This window comes from Vombatus ursinus, unplaced genomic scaffold, assembly GCF_900497805.2.
Source record: "Vombatus ursinus unplaced genomic scaffold, bare-nosed wombat genome assembly UNPS02014820.1, whole genome shotgun sequence".
NCBI lineage: Eukaryota > Metazoa > Chordata > Mammalia > Diprotodontia > Vombatidae > Vombatus > Vombatus ursinus.
Genome location: NW_020954598.1, coordinates 20,976,550 through 20,992,923, shown reverse-complemented (window position 1 = coordinate 20,992,923; position 16,374 = coordinate 20,976,550). Strand labels below are relative to the sequence as shown.

The following is a 16,374-nucleotide window of genomic DNA, read 5'->3' as shown; positions in this document are numbered from 1 at the left end:
TGCAGGCCGGGTACTTTATCCACTATACCACCTAGCTAACAACAATGACATTTAGTGACGCTTATTATGGGCTCACAGGAGTACTGTGCTACGTGCTTTACAAAGATCATCTCACTTGATCCTGGGAGGAAAATGCTGTTATTATCCCCATTTTACAGATAAATAAACTGAGGCAACCAAAGGTTAAATGACTCACCCAAGGACACACATCTGGTGTGTGTCCAAGGACAAATTTGAACTCAGGTCTTCCAACTCCAAGCCCCCTGGAGCTTTAGCACCACCAAAGACAAGGAGGTGCATACTTGGGCTGTAGCAGAGGGTGTGTATTGGGGAAATGGTTGGAAAAGCAGGATGGGATTGATTATAAAATAACTTGGTGCAAAGCTGGAGAGGGTCTGGTACAAAGGATTGTGGACTTAGGGCTGGAGCCCATCCTTTTATCAGTGAGCAAAGTGAGGCAAACAGAGGTGGTCACTTACCCAGGGTCACACAGCTAGTATGTATCTGAGAGAAATGTTTATTTTCTATTAATAACCCATTATTAATGAGGATCCAGGCTTTTTTATTTCTTCATTCAGGGACCAGCCCCTGTAGACCAGTCAGCCAGTCTCTTAAGGGCATGACGGGTAGATGAGATTGCCCTAATCCTCAGGGAACTTGCTCATGGATCTTCGGCAGGACCCCACCCAACTAGGAGACCTTACTTCTCTTCAGAGTGTAGACAGAATCTAATCTAGGTGAATTCGTACCCTTTGGGAATAAGCCCACGTCCCTATACCCCTCCATTGGAGTTTAGGGTGACCCATGGGGCTCATAAAGGAGAAAACCAACCAGGGTGGTCTGAGTAGAGATGGATTCCCCTGTCCAGACTGCTGGAGGTGGCTGAGTCTCATGATCAAGCTATGTTCCCAGCAGAAGCTGGAGACTTTTAGCTCACTTTCTCATTTAAATGTCTACCAATCAGGGTTGATTTCTCCTGTCAGGGGCATTCGTTTCATAAAAATATTTAAGGCATTCAATGTCTTGACCATCAATTTGTTGATTATTAGCTAGCCTAATTAACAAATTGATTATTAATTATCCAGAAATTGTGTCTCTCAGGCTTTTCATTCATCACATATTGGAGGTAGGATTCAAATTCAGACCTTCCTGGCTCCAAGGACTTTCTCTGGCCACTAGACCACACTGTCTTTCATAAGGCAGGGGCGGAGGAGTTTCTGAACACCCTATCTATGTCCACAGGCTTCCTCAATGGCTCCTAAGCGCAAGGTAGCTTCTGTAAGCACTGGAACACCCAAGAAGGAGAAACGAGAGGCAGAGGATGACTTCCGCTCAGCCCTTGAGGCCCTTAAAGCTGCCCCCAAGGAGACACGAAAGGCTCGGGTGGATTCCGTGTGCCAACTCAGCAGCAACCCTGCTGTCCAGGTGGGCCCAGTCCACAGGGCAGCTCCCTCCTCTTAGGAGCTGTTGAATGGCTTTGCCCTGGGTCTAGGGGCTTGGCCGAGGGAATTGGGAATTGGGAGCTGTCAATCTCTTCTTTCAATGAATCAAGCAGGCCCTGAAATTAAGGAAGAGCAGAAGCCTCTGGGCCCCAGGGTGGGGGGGTTTAGAAAGGACTTCTGGATGCGTTCCAAGCCTTTGGTAGGGCATGAGGCCCATGGCAGGAGGAGAGGGAAAGAAGGCTGTCTGATGGCCACATGTCCTCCAAAGGCCAGCTGTGTGTGAGCCCTGACGCGGGGGTTTGGGGCTCTCCCCTTCTCCCCTCCTCTGCCCCCAGGTACACGAGGACTACGACTGTACGCTGAACCAGACCAACATAGGAAACAACAACAACAAATTCTACCTCATCCAGCTGGTGGATGACAACGGGCGCTACGCCTGCTGGAACCGCTGGGGTAGAGTGGTAAGTGGCTCCCGTGGCTGGGTGTCTCAGGGCACCAGCTCACGCAGGGGGCTGTCAGGAGAAGGGGTGGAGGGAGCCCAGGGCTGGAACAGAGCGCCACGCCTGCCTTCATCTGTCCAGGGAGAGACCGGCCAGTTCAAGCTAAGCTTTTTCCCCTCCTTGGATGAAGCCAAGCGAGGCTTTGAGAAGAAGTTCCAGGAAAAAACCAAGAACCGCTGGGCTGACAGAGACAACTTTGTGGCCCATCCGGGCAAGTACACGCTCATCGAAGTGCAGGCCGATGATGGTGAGGTGGGCCAGGAGGGCGTGGTCAAGGTGAGTCCCGCCCAGGTATCTCCAGGGGACCCCTTCCTAGGCATAGCAGGGGCGAATCAAAGCTGCGTACAGAGAACCAAATAGAGTGCTAGGCTTGAAGTCAGGGAGGGCAAATGTCAAAACCCACCTCAGACGCTTCTAGCAGTGGCACCCTGGGCAACTTGCCCAGCTTCTCTTGGCCTCGATTTCCCCTTCTGTAAAATGAGGGAGTCTGAGTGGATGGCCCCATGAGTCCATGCTGGATCCTCTGGTATAAAGTAGACACCATAAGAGCAGAGTCTACAATCCTTTGCTGATGGTACAGGCAGGGCTTTCATGAACAAGGTTTGCAAAGTGCTTTCTATAAGCTGCTGTCAAGGCAGCTTGAGCTATGCAAAAACGAGATGCTAGAGGGGTGGATTTAGAGACAGGAAGAGCTGGGTTCAGATTCCACTCTGGTGTTGTGTGACTGTGGGCGTTACCTCTCTGAGCCTCAGTTTCCTCATCTCTAATAATAATTTGCATCATTAATTCCTGTAATAGCTGACTTCAGAGAAGTTTTGTTAAGTTCAAATGAGATCATGCCCCCCAACACCTGAATAATATGCCTTGCATACTTCAAAGCCTTACAGAAATGTTATTATTATCATTTGATCCTCACCAGGAGGGAATAGGCGGTATTATGATCTCAGACAGAGGATGTGACGTGCTTGGGATCACTCAGTCAGCAGTTGAGACGGGACTAGAACCCAAGTCTTCTGATTCAAAGACTAGCCCAACTTGTTTTCTAGCACGCTGCCTTGGGCAGTTTTTGTTCACTGCCTCAAAGAGGGCCTGGTTGGTGTGGGTCCTGATGCCAGGTTTGGGGCCCCCTCCTCTACCTCCTCCCCCAGCCTGTATGAGGCCTGTGAATCACTCCAGTGGGGGCTAGGGCCACAGCAGAGACAGGGGCAAACTGGGCTCCAGTCCCACCCAGGCTGCGGGTCCTCTGCTGGGGGAGGAGAATCCCTCTCTCATAGAAGAGAAGCTCTTCAAAGCCAAGGCTCTTCATTTTTTCTTTTTACTTTGAATCCCCAGTGCATAACACAAACCCTAGCACACAGAAGGCACTTAATAAATGCTTGCTTGCTTGACTGAACCCTGGAAAATCAGCTAGAGACCAGCATGCAGTACTTTCCCTATGGTTTCCTGTCCCCTCTGACCTAGGCAGGGCCCTGCCGCCTAGGCTGTGGCTCGAGGCCCACTGACTACCCCCCTCCTTCTACCCCCAGGTTTCTCTATCCATCTCTTTGGTTTGCGCCTAGGATTCCAGGGTCCAGATCTCATTTCAGATGAACAGCACACATGTATTAAATGTCTGAATTAGGTGCTAGGGATTCTCCAATACAAAGACAAAAAGGAAATAACCCTTTCCCTCAAAGAGCTTATGTTCTCCAGTGTGGGGGGAGGGGGACACAATACATAGAGATAAGTAAATACAAAGTATTTGCAGAGTAATTCAAAGTAATCTCAAGAGAGAAAGCATGCTAAAAGCTAGGGGGATGTTGTTTGTCCTTTCTCAAAGAGGATCAATGACATCAGGAGGGTGATGTCTTGACTTGCAAGTGAATTGGATTTAAGTGAGGCAGAGCTGTGCAAAGTCACAAGCCTTACTCTCTCCTCTGAGTCCAGCAGCAAGACATAGGTCAGGATGACTGATGATGGCCCAAATGCAATGGGAAACCCCCCGGCCTTTTAAGCTAAAGTCTTTCCAAGTCTCAGTTTGTCTGAGGCAACACCCATTCAGTGACTAAAGGCTTTGAGGCAAAAGAAGGCCTAGTTTGACTTCCCAAAAGAATCAGTCTGGGAGGGGAAGACATTCCGGGTTTCTGGCCAGAACAGAAACAGTTGCTATATACACTTATTCCGAGCCATCAAAACCCAAACAATGATCAAGTGAGACTTGGGTTGGGACCTATTATTGGCCAATCATTGAGAGCTAGAGTGATTTGGGTTTAAAGGCATAGTAGAGTAGCTCCATTTGAATTCCAATGGTCATTATCAGATTATCAGAGCTGTTATTTCAAGAAATCATGAATGAAAACTACATGAGACAAAAGAGTTAATTGTCCCAGTTTTAGGGGGGAAAAGATAAAAAATAAATAAATGAGGAGGATGGAAATCTAGCCCTCAACCCCAAGATATAGGAAGAGGAAGGAAGGAAATAGCAGCATTGCCTAACTGGAACTGGCCAATTGGATGTGGGTGTGGGGTGTAGCTACTACTACTCACAGATGGTTGTTTTTCCTCCTCCTCCTCCTCCAACCAGGGTTAAGTGACTTGTCCGGGGTCACACGGCCAGTGTCAGATGTCTAAACCGGATTTGAATTCAGGTCCTCCTGACAAGGGTGATATCTTGCCTTTTGAGTGAATTGGATTTAAGTGAGGCAGGGCTGTGCACTTGAATATTTTGGGGAAGAGAAGTGACATGGTCAGATCTGTGTTTTAGGACTGTCCATTTGGTAGTTGTGTGGACAGACTGGAGAGAGGAAGCAGTTAGGAAGGTCTGGCAATAGTCCAGATGAGTCTCCAGGTGAAAAGTGATGAGGACCTGAACTAGAATAGAGGCTGTGTTCTCAGAGAGAATGATAAAAGAGATGTTATGGAGCTAGAAGAATCGAGTGATACGACAAACCTCCCTCCCTCTCCTGGGCCACCACATCTCCTCCTCAACAACTACCCGCCACTGGAGAACTTCTGTTCTTCTCTAGGCCTGCTGCCAAGCCTCTGGGGCCGCTGCCCTGGGGTAGGGGGTGGGTGCTTTTAAAGTGTTTAACAACTAGTTCTCCAAAAAATGCAGGACACTTGTAAGTTTAATCTGCATTATGAATATTTTTTTCTATCACTTTCTTATGAGTCCCCACTATCAACAAAACAATAGATCAGGTCTTGACTAGTAGAGTTTACTGATGTTCAAGGCATAAGTGCTCACACTGAAAACTTAACAATCAGGTTCAAGTTGGGTCCAGCACATCTCTGGGTGCCTGTCAAGCCTTCCTGGGACAAAATTAAATAAAGGATCATAGGATCCTTTGAAAGAATGCTAGGGGTCACCTAGAATCCAGCCCTGAACTTTTACAGAAGGAGAAAAGGAGAGGGAGAGTGCCTTGTCCAAGTTCACAAAGCCAGTAATGGCCAAGCTGGGACTGGCACTCGAGCCCTCTGACCCCATACTCACTGACTTTTCATTTAACCACAAGGAGCTTTAGACCTTTCCCAGAATTACTGAAAACCCACCAGAGGTACAGAAGGCCATGTCAAGTTCAATATTTAGACTCCAGCTGGAGCCCAGGAGTAAGAATGGAGATAGAAGAGTTAATGAGTTCATTAGTGGAATGGGGTGGGGGAAGTTGTATGTGGTTATTTATTATTCCAACTTTATAGAATCTCAGAGTTGAAAGGGATGTCTCAGCCTCTGTTGAGGAGAGCAGGAATGGAGCATCCCCACTGCATACATACCATACATGCCCACCCAGCCAGCCTTCATGTGGCACAATGGGAAGTGGGATGGATTTGAAGTTAGAAGGCTTGGGTATGAATCCTGGCTTGAATATTACAGTTTGATCTTCCACTAGTTACTTAACCTCTCCTGGCCTTAGTTTTCTCATCTGAAAAATAGAAAGGTTGAATGAAATGGCCTCTAAGTCCTCCTTCAGTTCTCAATCTGTGATTCTCTGACCTCCAGTGAGAGGGAGCTTCACCCGCACTCAGGCAGCCAATAAGCACATAGAAACATCTGCTATGTGTCAGGCACGGAGCTAGGTAGGCACTGGGGGCCAAGAGAGTGGAACCCTGAAAAGTAAAGCAGTCTGTTCTACTTTGGGGTCATTCTAAATGTCACAAAGACTTTCTTTAACAGCTCACCCAAATATACTTCTTTGCCATTTCCCCTATTGCTCCTTGTTCTGTCCTTGAACATAGCAAATCTAATCCTTCCTCCTCCTGATGGCCTTTCAAACATGTGAAGACTACTGTCATGTTCCCCTAAATCTTTAACTTCCTTCTGATGTTCCTTAGTTGGCTTTCTGAGGTCAAATAGAATAAAGCTTTTTCTCTTCCTTGTGACAGCCTTCAAATTTTTGAAGCCAGCTATTCCCCCCCCCCCCCAATCTTTCCTGAGTAAATATTCCCTTTCAACTGATTTTTGCATGACCTGGTCTCCAGTCCTATCCCCATGCCAGGCAGCCTTTGGATGGCTGCTCCATTTTATGGTTGCAAGCACAGGATTTTGGGGGTTAATCTTTACAGAGGATCCCTCTTTTATGGGTTGATTCTCCCACAATTCAGAAGGGACTCAGACTCCATCCTTGAGATTATGAAATGAAAATCTATTAGATAGGTCATTTCTGGCCTGACCCTAACGATTCAGAAAATTTACTTTACCAGCTTTTCTGGATATAAGAAAAATAGTGCCTAGGCCTATTAATTTGGAAACTCAAATGGTTCCCTGGAATGAGGTCTTTTCAAAGTGCAAGAGATGTGTTTTCTCAACTTTTCTTCAGCTTCAGTGTTTGGTTTCCTTGAACATTTTGTTCTGATCTGAACTTAAGGTTTCTTATTAAAAAATGTTTTATTAAAAACTTAATATTGGACATCAGTATAACCACCTAAATCTATTTAGTAACCATTTAAAGTTAATTGATTTCAATGAATAAAAATAACTTTTTATTCTTTTTTTTTTCCCCATGTCTATTACTACCTATCAACACACTTCCCTCCCACTCTGAGTAAAAGCTATGTAACAAATATAGTATAGTCAGGCAAAACAAATCAGCACATAAGCACATAAGCCATGTCTGGGAATGTATGTCTGCTGTGATACCTCTCTGCCAAAGTGTGGAAGGTATGTTTCATTCTCAGACTTTTGAAGTCATATTTGGTATCTGCTTTGGTCAGAGTTCTGAGGTCTTTCAGAGCTGTTTCTACTCACAGTGCTGTGATCATCAGGTAAACTGTTCTCTTGGTTAGGCTCACTGCTGTCTGCATTAATTCACATAAGTCTTTCCATGTTTCTCTGAATCCATCGTAGTCCTCTTTTCTTAGAGCATAATAAAATCCCATTATATTCATGTACTACAATTTGTTCAGCCATTCCCCCATGGATGGACACCTATTTTGTTTCTAGTTATTTGCTATAACAAAAAGTGCTTCTATAAATATTTTTGTATATATGAGTCCTTTCCCTCTCTGACCTTGACGTTCTTAGGAGTATGTGACTAATGGTAATATTACTAAATTTAAGGGTATTTACACTTTAGTGAATTTTTGGAAGTACTTCCCAATTGTTTTTCTAGAATGGTGGAACCAATTCACAGCTCCGTAAACAATTCACTGGCATACCTATCCTCCCATATGCCTTCTATACAACATTGCCATTTTACCTTTTTTGTTATCTTTGTCAATCTGGTGGGTGTGGGGTAGAACCTCAGAGTTGTTTTAACCTACATTTTTTATATTATTAATGACTTGGAACATTCCTCATATGGCTATTGGTATCTCTTCATTGGAGAACTTTGATGATTTGTCTCTTATTCATATATATTTATATGAATTCTTTTTTATGTCTTGGATATTAAGCCTTGATCAGAGAAAAGTTCCATTACTCAACTTAGACTTAACTTCTAGTTCAAGAAAAAAGGAAGCTTATCCACTAAGACTGGAAAGAGGAATTACTCTTTAGTCAACCCCTTTTTCCAGCTGCCAGAGAGGGGAACTTAGCCTTTGAAAAGAGTCTTATAACCCTATGATTAGTTTATTCCTACAAAGGGGTCTTACTCTAAATTATCCACTACTAAATGATTAAGTCTTATCAATCTATTCACTAAATCTATAGGCAACCTAGGATTAAGAAAATATCTATGTTAATTTGGCTTAGCTGTCAGGGCTGGCTTTTCCCAAAGAAGGGAGCTTACTCCTACAAACTGAAAATTAATCAAAGTAATCAATACTAACTGATTTCCTTTTCAATCATCATATCATCTGAAAATAGCAAAACTTGTTTCCTCTTTGCCTGTGTTTATTTTCTCAGTTTCTTTCTACTCTTTTTACAATAGCTAGGATTTCTAGAACTATATTAAATAATGGTGGTGATGCTGGATATTCTTGCTTTATTCCTGCTGTTGTTGGGAAGGCTTATAGTATTTTTCTATTATAGATTATAATACTTTTTTATTTTCTGTAGATACTATTTATAGTTTTGAGGATAGTGGAACTATGATTTCACTGGTATAAGGAATTCCCTCTACAACTTATAGTTTTGGAGAATTTCCTGGCACACTGAGAGGGTCAGTGACTTGATTGTAATCACATAGATGTGTATCAGAGGTGGGACTTGAACCCACATCTCCCTAACTTGAAGTCCAGCTCTCATGTTTTTTGAATTATTCTTTCCATTTATGTCATTGTAATCCTTGTGCCTATTGTTTTCCTGGATCTGCGTCGCTGTGTATCAGTTCATAGAAATCTCACACTTCTCTGAATTTTTCCTATTCCTTGCTTCTTATGGCTCGATAATATTCCATAGTATTCATGAAATTCACAGTTCAGGAGGGTCTTTCCTACCCAGTGGTCACTTACACTGTTTCCAGCTCATTACTACTGCAAAAAGTGCTAGAATGAATGGTTCGGTATGTGTGGGATGGTTCTTCCTACCTTTGTTCTTTCTCCTTGAGTATGTGCCTAGCAGTGGGATCTCTGGATCAAAGATAATGGACAGTTTAGTCACTTCCTTTTATTATAATTCCAAATTGTTTTCTAGAATGATTGGACCAATTTGTAGCTCCACCAAAGGTACAGTAGTGTGTCTGTCTCCCTGCAGCCTCTTCAGTGTTAATAATTTCCATCTTCGTCACGTTTACCATTTGCTGGGTATGAAGCGAAACCTGAGAGTTGTTTTGATTTGCATTTCCCTTATTATTAGTAATTAAAGGAACAGTTATTCACAAGGAGAATCAATAGTTGCAGTTCTTCTTTTGAGAACTGTGTTTATGTTCTTTCACCAGTTATCTATTGGTTAATGTCTCTGGGTCTATATTTTTATTGTTGTTGAGTTTGTTCAGTCTTATCTGACTCTCCATGACCCCATTTCAAGTTCTCTTGACAAAGATAGTGGGGTGGTTTGCTATTTCCTTCTCTAGCTCATTTTATGGATGAGAAAACTGAGGCAAACAGGATGAAGTGACTTGCCCAGAGTCACACAGCTAGTAAGTGTCTGAGGTCAGATTTGAACTCAGGTCCTCCTGACTCCAGGGCTGGCACTCTATCCACTGCACCACCTCACTGCCCATATATTTGTGTTAACTACCTATACACTGTAGATGTCAGACCCTGATCAGAGATATTAGATACAAAGATCTTTTCCCCCAATCAACTGCTTCCCTTCTTATCCTAGCTGCATTCATTTTGTTCATGAAAAATGTTTTCAATCTTATATACTCAAAACAATCTATTTTATCTTTGTGATCTCCTCGGTGCTTTTTTGTGGTCTCATCCCTACAAAACTGGTTAAGAATTTTACCTGTAACTGTAGTTGTGAAGGATAGCTCTGACTATTTTTCTCTAATGGCCTTTCATTTATTTAAACTAAGTGTCCATTTGGAGCTGATTTTGAGAGATTATGGAAGATGCTGATTTAAACCTATTTTTTGCCAAAGTGTCTTCTAGTTTTTTCTGAAGGTATGGGCAAGTATTTTCCAATGAATAGAAGGATCCAGCAGAAGAAAAGCTGCTGGGGCTGCTAGGTGGCACAATAGATAGGGTTCCAACCTTGGAGTCAGGAGGACCTGAGTTCAAATCTGGCCTCAGACACTTGACATTTTATTAGCTGTATGACCCTGGGCAAGTCACTTAACCCTGAAAAAACCCACAGAAGAAGAAAAAGAAGAAGTTGAAGAAGGAGGACGAGGAGGAGGCTAGGCTGCGAGACCTGGGTTCAAGTACTGATTCTGTTGTTTACTGACTATGTGACCTTGACTTCTCTGGGCCTGTTCTATGAAATGAGATTGGACTAAGTCTTGTCTAAGGTTCCTTCCAGCTCCGACAGTCTATGAATCTTTTTGACCTGCAAGGACTCTTGCAGTGCTAAGGAACTAGGATTCCATGGAATAAAAGGGGGAGACCTGCAGAATGATCCAATTCTTTTAGGATGCATGATTTCTGGCCCTCCATCTGGAGATGATTAAGGCATACTGCACCGTTCTCCGCGGCTCTGTGGTCCATCTGACCCACTCCCCTCCCTTCTGTCTCTTCCTCATTAACTCATTCATCCAACATTTCTTGAACTCGTCCTGCGTGCAGGGCTCTGTGCTGAGGCAAACCAAGGAGGAAAGAGAGATGACTCTTCCCCCAAGTTCGCCATCTGTAGAGGGGCTCAGATACAGAACCAAATAATTATACAGTGAGGCAGATTATGACACAGGTCATAAGGGAAAGCCAGCCGCAGTTCTGTGGATGTTCAGAAGCAGGAAAGGGTTTTTGTTTGTTTGGTTTTTTTGAGTGGTATCAGAGAAGGCTTCCTGGAGGAGATGGTATTTGAACTGGACCATGAAGGATAGGCACGGTAGTTGTGGCACGAAGACATTCCAGGTGGAGGGGACAGGCATGAGCCCAAGGGCAGAAGCAGGAAAACTAAAAGAATGGACCGAGAATCCTCCTTTTTGCGGGGGGGGGTGGGGGGTGGGACACAAAGCTCACACAGCTTTGTGTGAAAAGGACCTGGATGATAGAGGTCAAGACGATAGTGAGCCCTAGGAGGCTTCAGAGCAAGGATGGCCCGTGGTTCTAGTGGGGTTTTACAACGATTAGTCTGGTGCTGCATCGGAGACTTCTATGAGGGGAACACTGCCAGCCTGCTTACCTTAGGAGAAAAGAGAAGAAAAGAGAGGAGAATCTGGCTTTTGTGGCAGCCAAAGCTGGTTGGGGAGGCAAGAGCATGGCTGGGCCTACCTGCTTCCTAGGCAGATGTGGGGAAATCTCTATTAGTGATAAAAAGAACTGTGTATTTTGTATTTCCTCATCTCCTTCCAAGAGAATGTAAAACAAAACAAAATCCTGGATTCAAATTCTGTCTGTTAACTTACTAGCTGGATAACCCTGGGCTGGTCATTTCCATTCTCTGAGATTCGATGTCCGCCTCTGTGAAATAAGGTTAGACTAGATGATCTCCAAGATCTCTTCCAGCTTTAAAATCTCTGAATCTACAACATAATAAATTATATCCTCAGGGGGATTGAAGGAAGGAAGGATTTTCTGTTCTCTTCAGGCCAGTGGGGGCAAGGAGAGGGATCGTGGTCTGAGAGGTGGGGAGGGGCTGGGGCATGATGGAAACTAGGTTCAAGTGCTCTTCCAGAGCTGGGTCAAGGCTCTGCTTTGAGAGACAATGCCGTCACTGACCAGGGCTGGTGTCAGTAAAGGGCTCTGTAACGTCTAAGTAAAGTAGAAATGGCGGCTGTTTGTGAAGCCTTTTTACCATTCCTTCTTTCTTTACAAGGAGATGGGGGAGATGCTAGAGAAGTTGGTGGGACAGAGGATGGAAGGCTTTGAATGCCGACATGTGCATCTTGGACCCTATCTCATGGACAGTGGGCGGTGGGTGCCCTCCTCACCACCTCCTCCCAGGCTCATCTGAGTAGACAAGGAGAGGCCAGGCAGCCCTGGGGCTAATAATGTAAACTCAGAGCACCTTCTGGCTGTGTGGTCATCGGCAATGTGTTCAGTTTCTTCCTTTATAGAAGAAATAGTAGTTTTGGCACTTTCTTCCTCACATAGCTATCATAAAGAAAGGACTTTGTAAACCTTAAGGCAATAGAGAAATGGGGGCTGAGGCAGTTATGTGAGTTATGGAGTCAAAGCCCCCATTTTCTGACTGCCCTTCAATGGCCCTGTGTTGTCCCACAAAGGAAGTCCCAAGCTTAGGACTTGGGAGAGGGGCAGCTGCTGGCTCTGGCATGACCTCGTCCTTCCTTTCCCCAGGTGGACAGTGTGGATGGGGTCCAGGCTGGTCAGTGGAATGTCAAGCCCTGTACCCTAGATCCCCCCACCCAGGAACTGGTGTCCCTCATCTTCAGCCATGATATGTTCAATGATGCAATGAAGACCATGAACCTTGGTGAGGCCAGAAAGGGAGGGAATTGGGGAAGGGCTAATTAAGGGGGATAGGAGTTGGAGGGAGCCATCCCTCAGAGCTTGGGCTTCATCCTGCTCCTTCTCCTCCCCCTACCCTGCCAAACAGATGTTAAGAAGATGCCCTTGGGGAAGCTGAGCAAGCAGCAGATTGCCAAGGGCTTCGAGGCCTTGGAGGCCCTAGAGGCTGTCCTCCAGAAGAGCTCAGAGGCAAAAGAGCTTGAGGAGCTGTCCTCCCGCTTCTACACAATCATCCCCCATAACTTTGGCAGGACCCGCCCCCCACCCATCAACTCTCTGGAGGTCCTTCAGGCCAAGAAGGACATGCTATTGGTGAGAGCGAGGGGATAGATGGACAGGTTGGGGGAGGGACAGATGGAAGTGATGGGACAGATGGACAGGGATGGAGACAGATGGATGGGAAATGAAAGACAGATGGAAAAGGATGGGGTGGTGAGCATTTGAACAGTTGCAAAGATGGATAGAAATAAGAGGCAGCTAGAGAAAGGGGAGATGGTTGGAGATGGGGAAGGCAGATGGACAGGAATTGGAGATGATGGGACAGATGGCTGGGGAGGACAGATAGAAATATGGGGGGGGGGATGGACAGGTGGTAGGAGACAGACACAAGCAAGAAGGTCAAATCGACAGGGCTAAGCAATGACCAGAGATAGTCAAATGAAAGAAGATACTGTAGGAAACTGAGAGGGAGGCAGAGAGGGTGGGCTGGGCTGAGAAGACGGTGGGATAGAGTAGGCAGAAGAACATGGGCCTCAGGGGCCAAGCTATGTATCATCCCAGGTCCTGGCTGACATTGAGCTGGCCCAGGCCCTGAAGGCTGGACAGGAGGAGAAAGAAAAGAAGATAAAGGTAGAGGAAGTGCCTCACCCACTGGACCGTGATTACGAGCTCCTGAAATGCAAGTTGCAGACACTGGCAGCCAACACTCATGAGTACAAGGTGTGTGGCGCAACAAAGGCCCGGAGCAGAGAGTGCTCAGAATCCTGCATTGGCACAGTGGCCTGGCCTCTACCAGCCTGGGTTGTCCCTGGACAGAAGAAGTTATGGGAGGGAGAGCGGGGAACCTGGGGCCCTCCAACTCTCACCATTCTGTCTTTATCCACTCTGCCCCAGACTGGCATCTTACAGATTCTAGGGACGTTGAACAGTGGGAAAAGTTGAATTCTAATCCTGGATGCCCCTTATTTACCTTGGACAAGTCTCATTTCTCTAGACTAGGAGTGGGGAGCCTGCGGCCTCAAGGCCACATGTGGCCCTCTAGGTCCTCAAGTGTGGCCTTTTGGCTGACTCCAAACCTCACAAAACAAGTCCCCTTCATAAAAGGATTTGTTCTGTAAAACTTGGACTCAGTCAAAGGACTGTACGTGAGGAATTAGAAGGCCACATGTGGCCTCAAGGCCACAGGTTCCCCACCCCTGCTCTAGACCATTAGTTACCCCATATGAACAATGAGAAGGTTGGCTTTGGTGGTTTCTAAAGTCCTTCCACAATGACTTTCTGATTCTAGAATCCTAAATTGGTTTGTCTTCACTGTAGCTACCACCACACACTATTAATTGTAAAAGAGACTTGTAGCCAGCCTGCTCTGGTGGCTCTGGGTCTAAAGTAACAGCCCTTAGACACTGGAGCCCTGAAGCCTCAATAGAGCTGCCAGTCTCCCCCTACCCAAATGCCTGCTGCACACCCTCAGCCTTCCTTCCCTTCCTCATCGTAGCTCCTAGCAGCCTCAGCTTTCTCCCCTTCTTGCCACAGCTGATTGAAACCTACCTGAAGAAGACAGGATGGCCTCATCTCCACATTCTCCATGTCTGGAAAATTAATCGAGAGGGGGAGGTGAGAGGAGCCAGGACCACCCACTACCCTCGTCTTCCCAGTGCTGGCCTTCTCTCAGTACCCCCTCCCAGAGAGAAGACAGCTGGAGGAGACCACATGAAAATATGTTGCCTCATGTCTTTGAAGCCGTGCCAAAAACTTTTTTTTTCCTGGTCCACAGCCCATTTATACATAGGACCATAGAATTTAGAGCTGGGGGGGGACTTTAGAAATCAGCCAGTTCATCTTCGCCATTTTATAGATGAGGAAATAGGCCCTTGAAAAGGAAAGTGACTTGCCCAAAGTCCTGACTTTGTATATTAATGGGAGAAGGTGGAGAGCCCAGGGCCTTTCAGGCCCTTGCCACAGACATCTAGGAACCTTCCCCGGCTGAGGTCTGGGGCCTCATTTTTCACCCTATGAGCAGTTAGGTAAGGCCCCAGAACCTGGAGCTTTGTGCTGACCCACTTCGCCATCCCATGTTCCAGGGAGAGCGGTTCCAGGCCCATGACAAGCTAGAGAACCGACGGTTGCTGTGGCACGGAACTAACGTGGCAGTGGTGGCTGCTATCCTCAAGAGTGGCCTCCGGATCATGCCCCACTCGGGTGGGCGTGTGGGGCAGGGTATCTACTTTGCTTCTGAGAACAGCAAATCAGCTTGTTACGGTGAGAGATCTCTGTGGCAGTGCCCAGTTCTCCCCAGAACCCCTTGGTGGTGGAATCTGAGAGAGATGGCTCCTCCCAGAACCCAAGGCCCCCGGATCCCTGGATTCATTTGGGCCTGGGGCTTGTCCCACATCCCTTGTGATCTGAGCTGCAGACCTGCATCTCCAAAGGCCCACAAGACATGTCCCAAACACCTCAAACTCAACCTATCCCAAACCAAAGCCAAGCCTCTGGTCCTCTTTCCCCCTCAAGCCGCTCATCCTTTTCAACTCATTCATTGTCTGGGGCACGGCTGCTCACCAAGTCTCCCATCTTCATATCCTCTGGGTAGTCTTTGGCTCCCTGACCTCTCCGATCCCCAGCTTCTGTCTATTCTCCTTGCCAAGTCTCTCTCACCCATCCCTTCCCTTCTGGTCCTGCCCCCAGCAGCCATGCCCATCACCACCCTCTCCCTCCTCCAAGTCATCTTTTGTGTTGCTTCCACAATAGCCTTTCTTGAACATGTAGCTCCTCTGCGGAAAAATGTTCAGGGACTCCCCGCTGCCCACCAGGTAGCATCCAAAGTCTTTGGCCTGTCATTCAAGGCCCTCTGCGATCTGGCACCATCCTTTTCTAGACTTGTCTCATACATACATTTTTCACTAATACTTTTTTTAAACATCCCTATCACTTGCCAATGACTTCCAACCCTACTCCCAATAGACTCGCCCTCTCCTTGTAACAAAAAGATACAGGCAAGAAGAACAAAGCAACACATTGTCCCTGTCTGAAAAGTCTGCCCCGTTCCATACCGATATGCCACCACCCTTCTGCTGAGAGGAGGGAGGCATGTTTCACCATCAGTCCTCGGATGTTAGGGTTGCTCACGACGACGCCCGTCGGAGTTTCGTTGTCTTTCAGTGTTGTTGTCCTTTGTGTTATTGTGGTGGTTGCCCCACACACTCTACAGATTACCCCACCTCTACTCCTCAGGCTCCGCGAGTCATGGCAAATTCAAACTCAGTATGCCCCGGCCCGCAGTGAGGGCTACACGACCCCACTCCCCGTCCTGGAGGAGGCTGTGCCCAGTCATGGGGATGGGCTGACCTTTAGGGAGCGCTGTAAGATTTACAGAGAGCTCCCCATACATCATCTCATCCCATCCTCCCAATAACTCGGAGAGGCAGGTGCTACCATTACCCCTATTTTGTGAATGAGGAAACTGAGGCTCAGAGATTAGCCCCACAGCTAGTAAGTATCTGAAGCAGGATTGGAACTCGACTCTTCTTGGTGCTAGATCTGCCTATGTGTCTCCACTATGTCATGTTGCCTCTGCTCAGAGACAACTAATGTGTCCCCAAGAATGAAATTACAAATCTTATGAAGATTTAAAGTTATTTTTGCATATGCCATTTTCCCCTTAGATTGTGAACATCATAAAAGTAGTGCCTTTTTTGAACTTAGTATCTCCCCCAGGGCCTAGCACAGGGCTTTGTGCATTGTAGGTCATGAACAGTTACTCATTGAATGAGTGAATGAGT

The 16,374-nt window shown here is 46.3% G+C and overlaps 1 protein-coding gene across 4 annotated transcripts in view; it reads left to right on the top strand.

The window, feature by feature from the left end:
• Positions 1 to 16,374, top strand: part of PARP3 (poly(ADP-ribose) polymerase family member 3) — a 22,216-nt gene that overhangs the window by 3,196 nt on the left and 2,646 nt on the right. For all 4 annotated transcript variants that reach the window (XM_027837023.1, XM_027837022.1, XM_027837021.1 and 1 more), the window contains 8 exons: positions 1,243 to 1,425; positions 1,778 to 1,903; positions 2,024 to 2,218; positions 12,206 to 12,341; positions 12,465 to 12,688; positions 13,157 to 13,315; positions 14,129 to 14,209; positions 14,677 to 14,854. In XM_027837023.1, coding sequence (XP_027692824.1) covers positions 1,252 to 1,425; positions 1,778 to 1,903; positions 2,024 to 2,218; positions 12,206 to 12,341; positions 12,465 to 12,688; positions 13,157 to 13,315; positions 14,129 to 14,209; positions 14,677 to 14,854 — 1,273 coding nt within the window. In that variant the 5' untranslated portion in view covers positions 1,243 to 1,251. The remainder of the gene's footprint in view (positions 1 to 1,242; positions 1,426 to 1,777; positions 1,904 to 2,023; positions 2,219 to 12,205; positions 12,342 to 12,464; positions 12,689 to 13,156; positions 13,316 to 14,128; positions 14,210 to 14,676; positions 14,855 to 16,374) is intronic.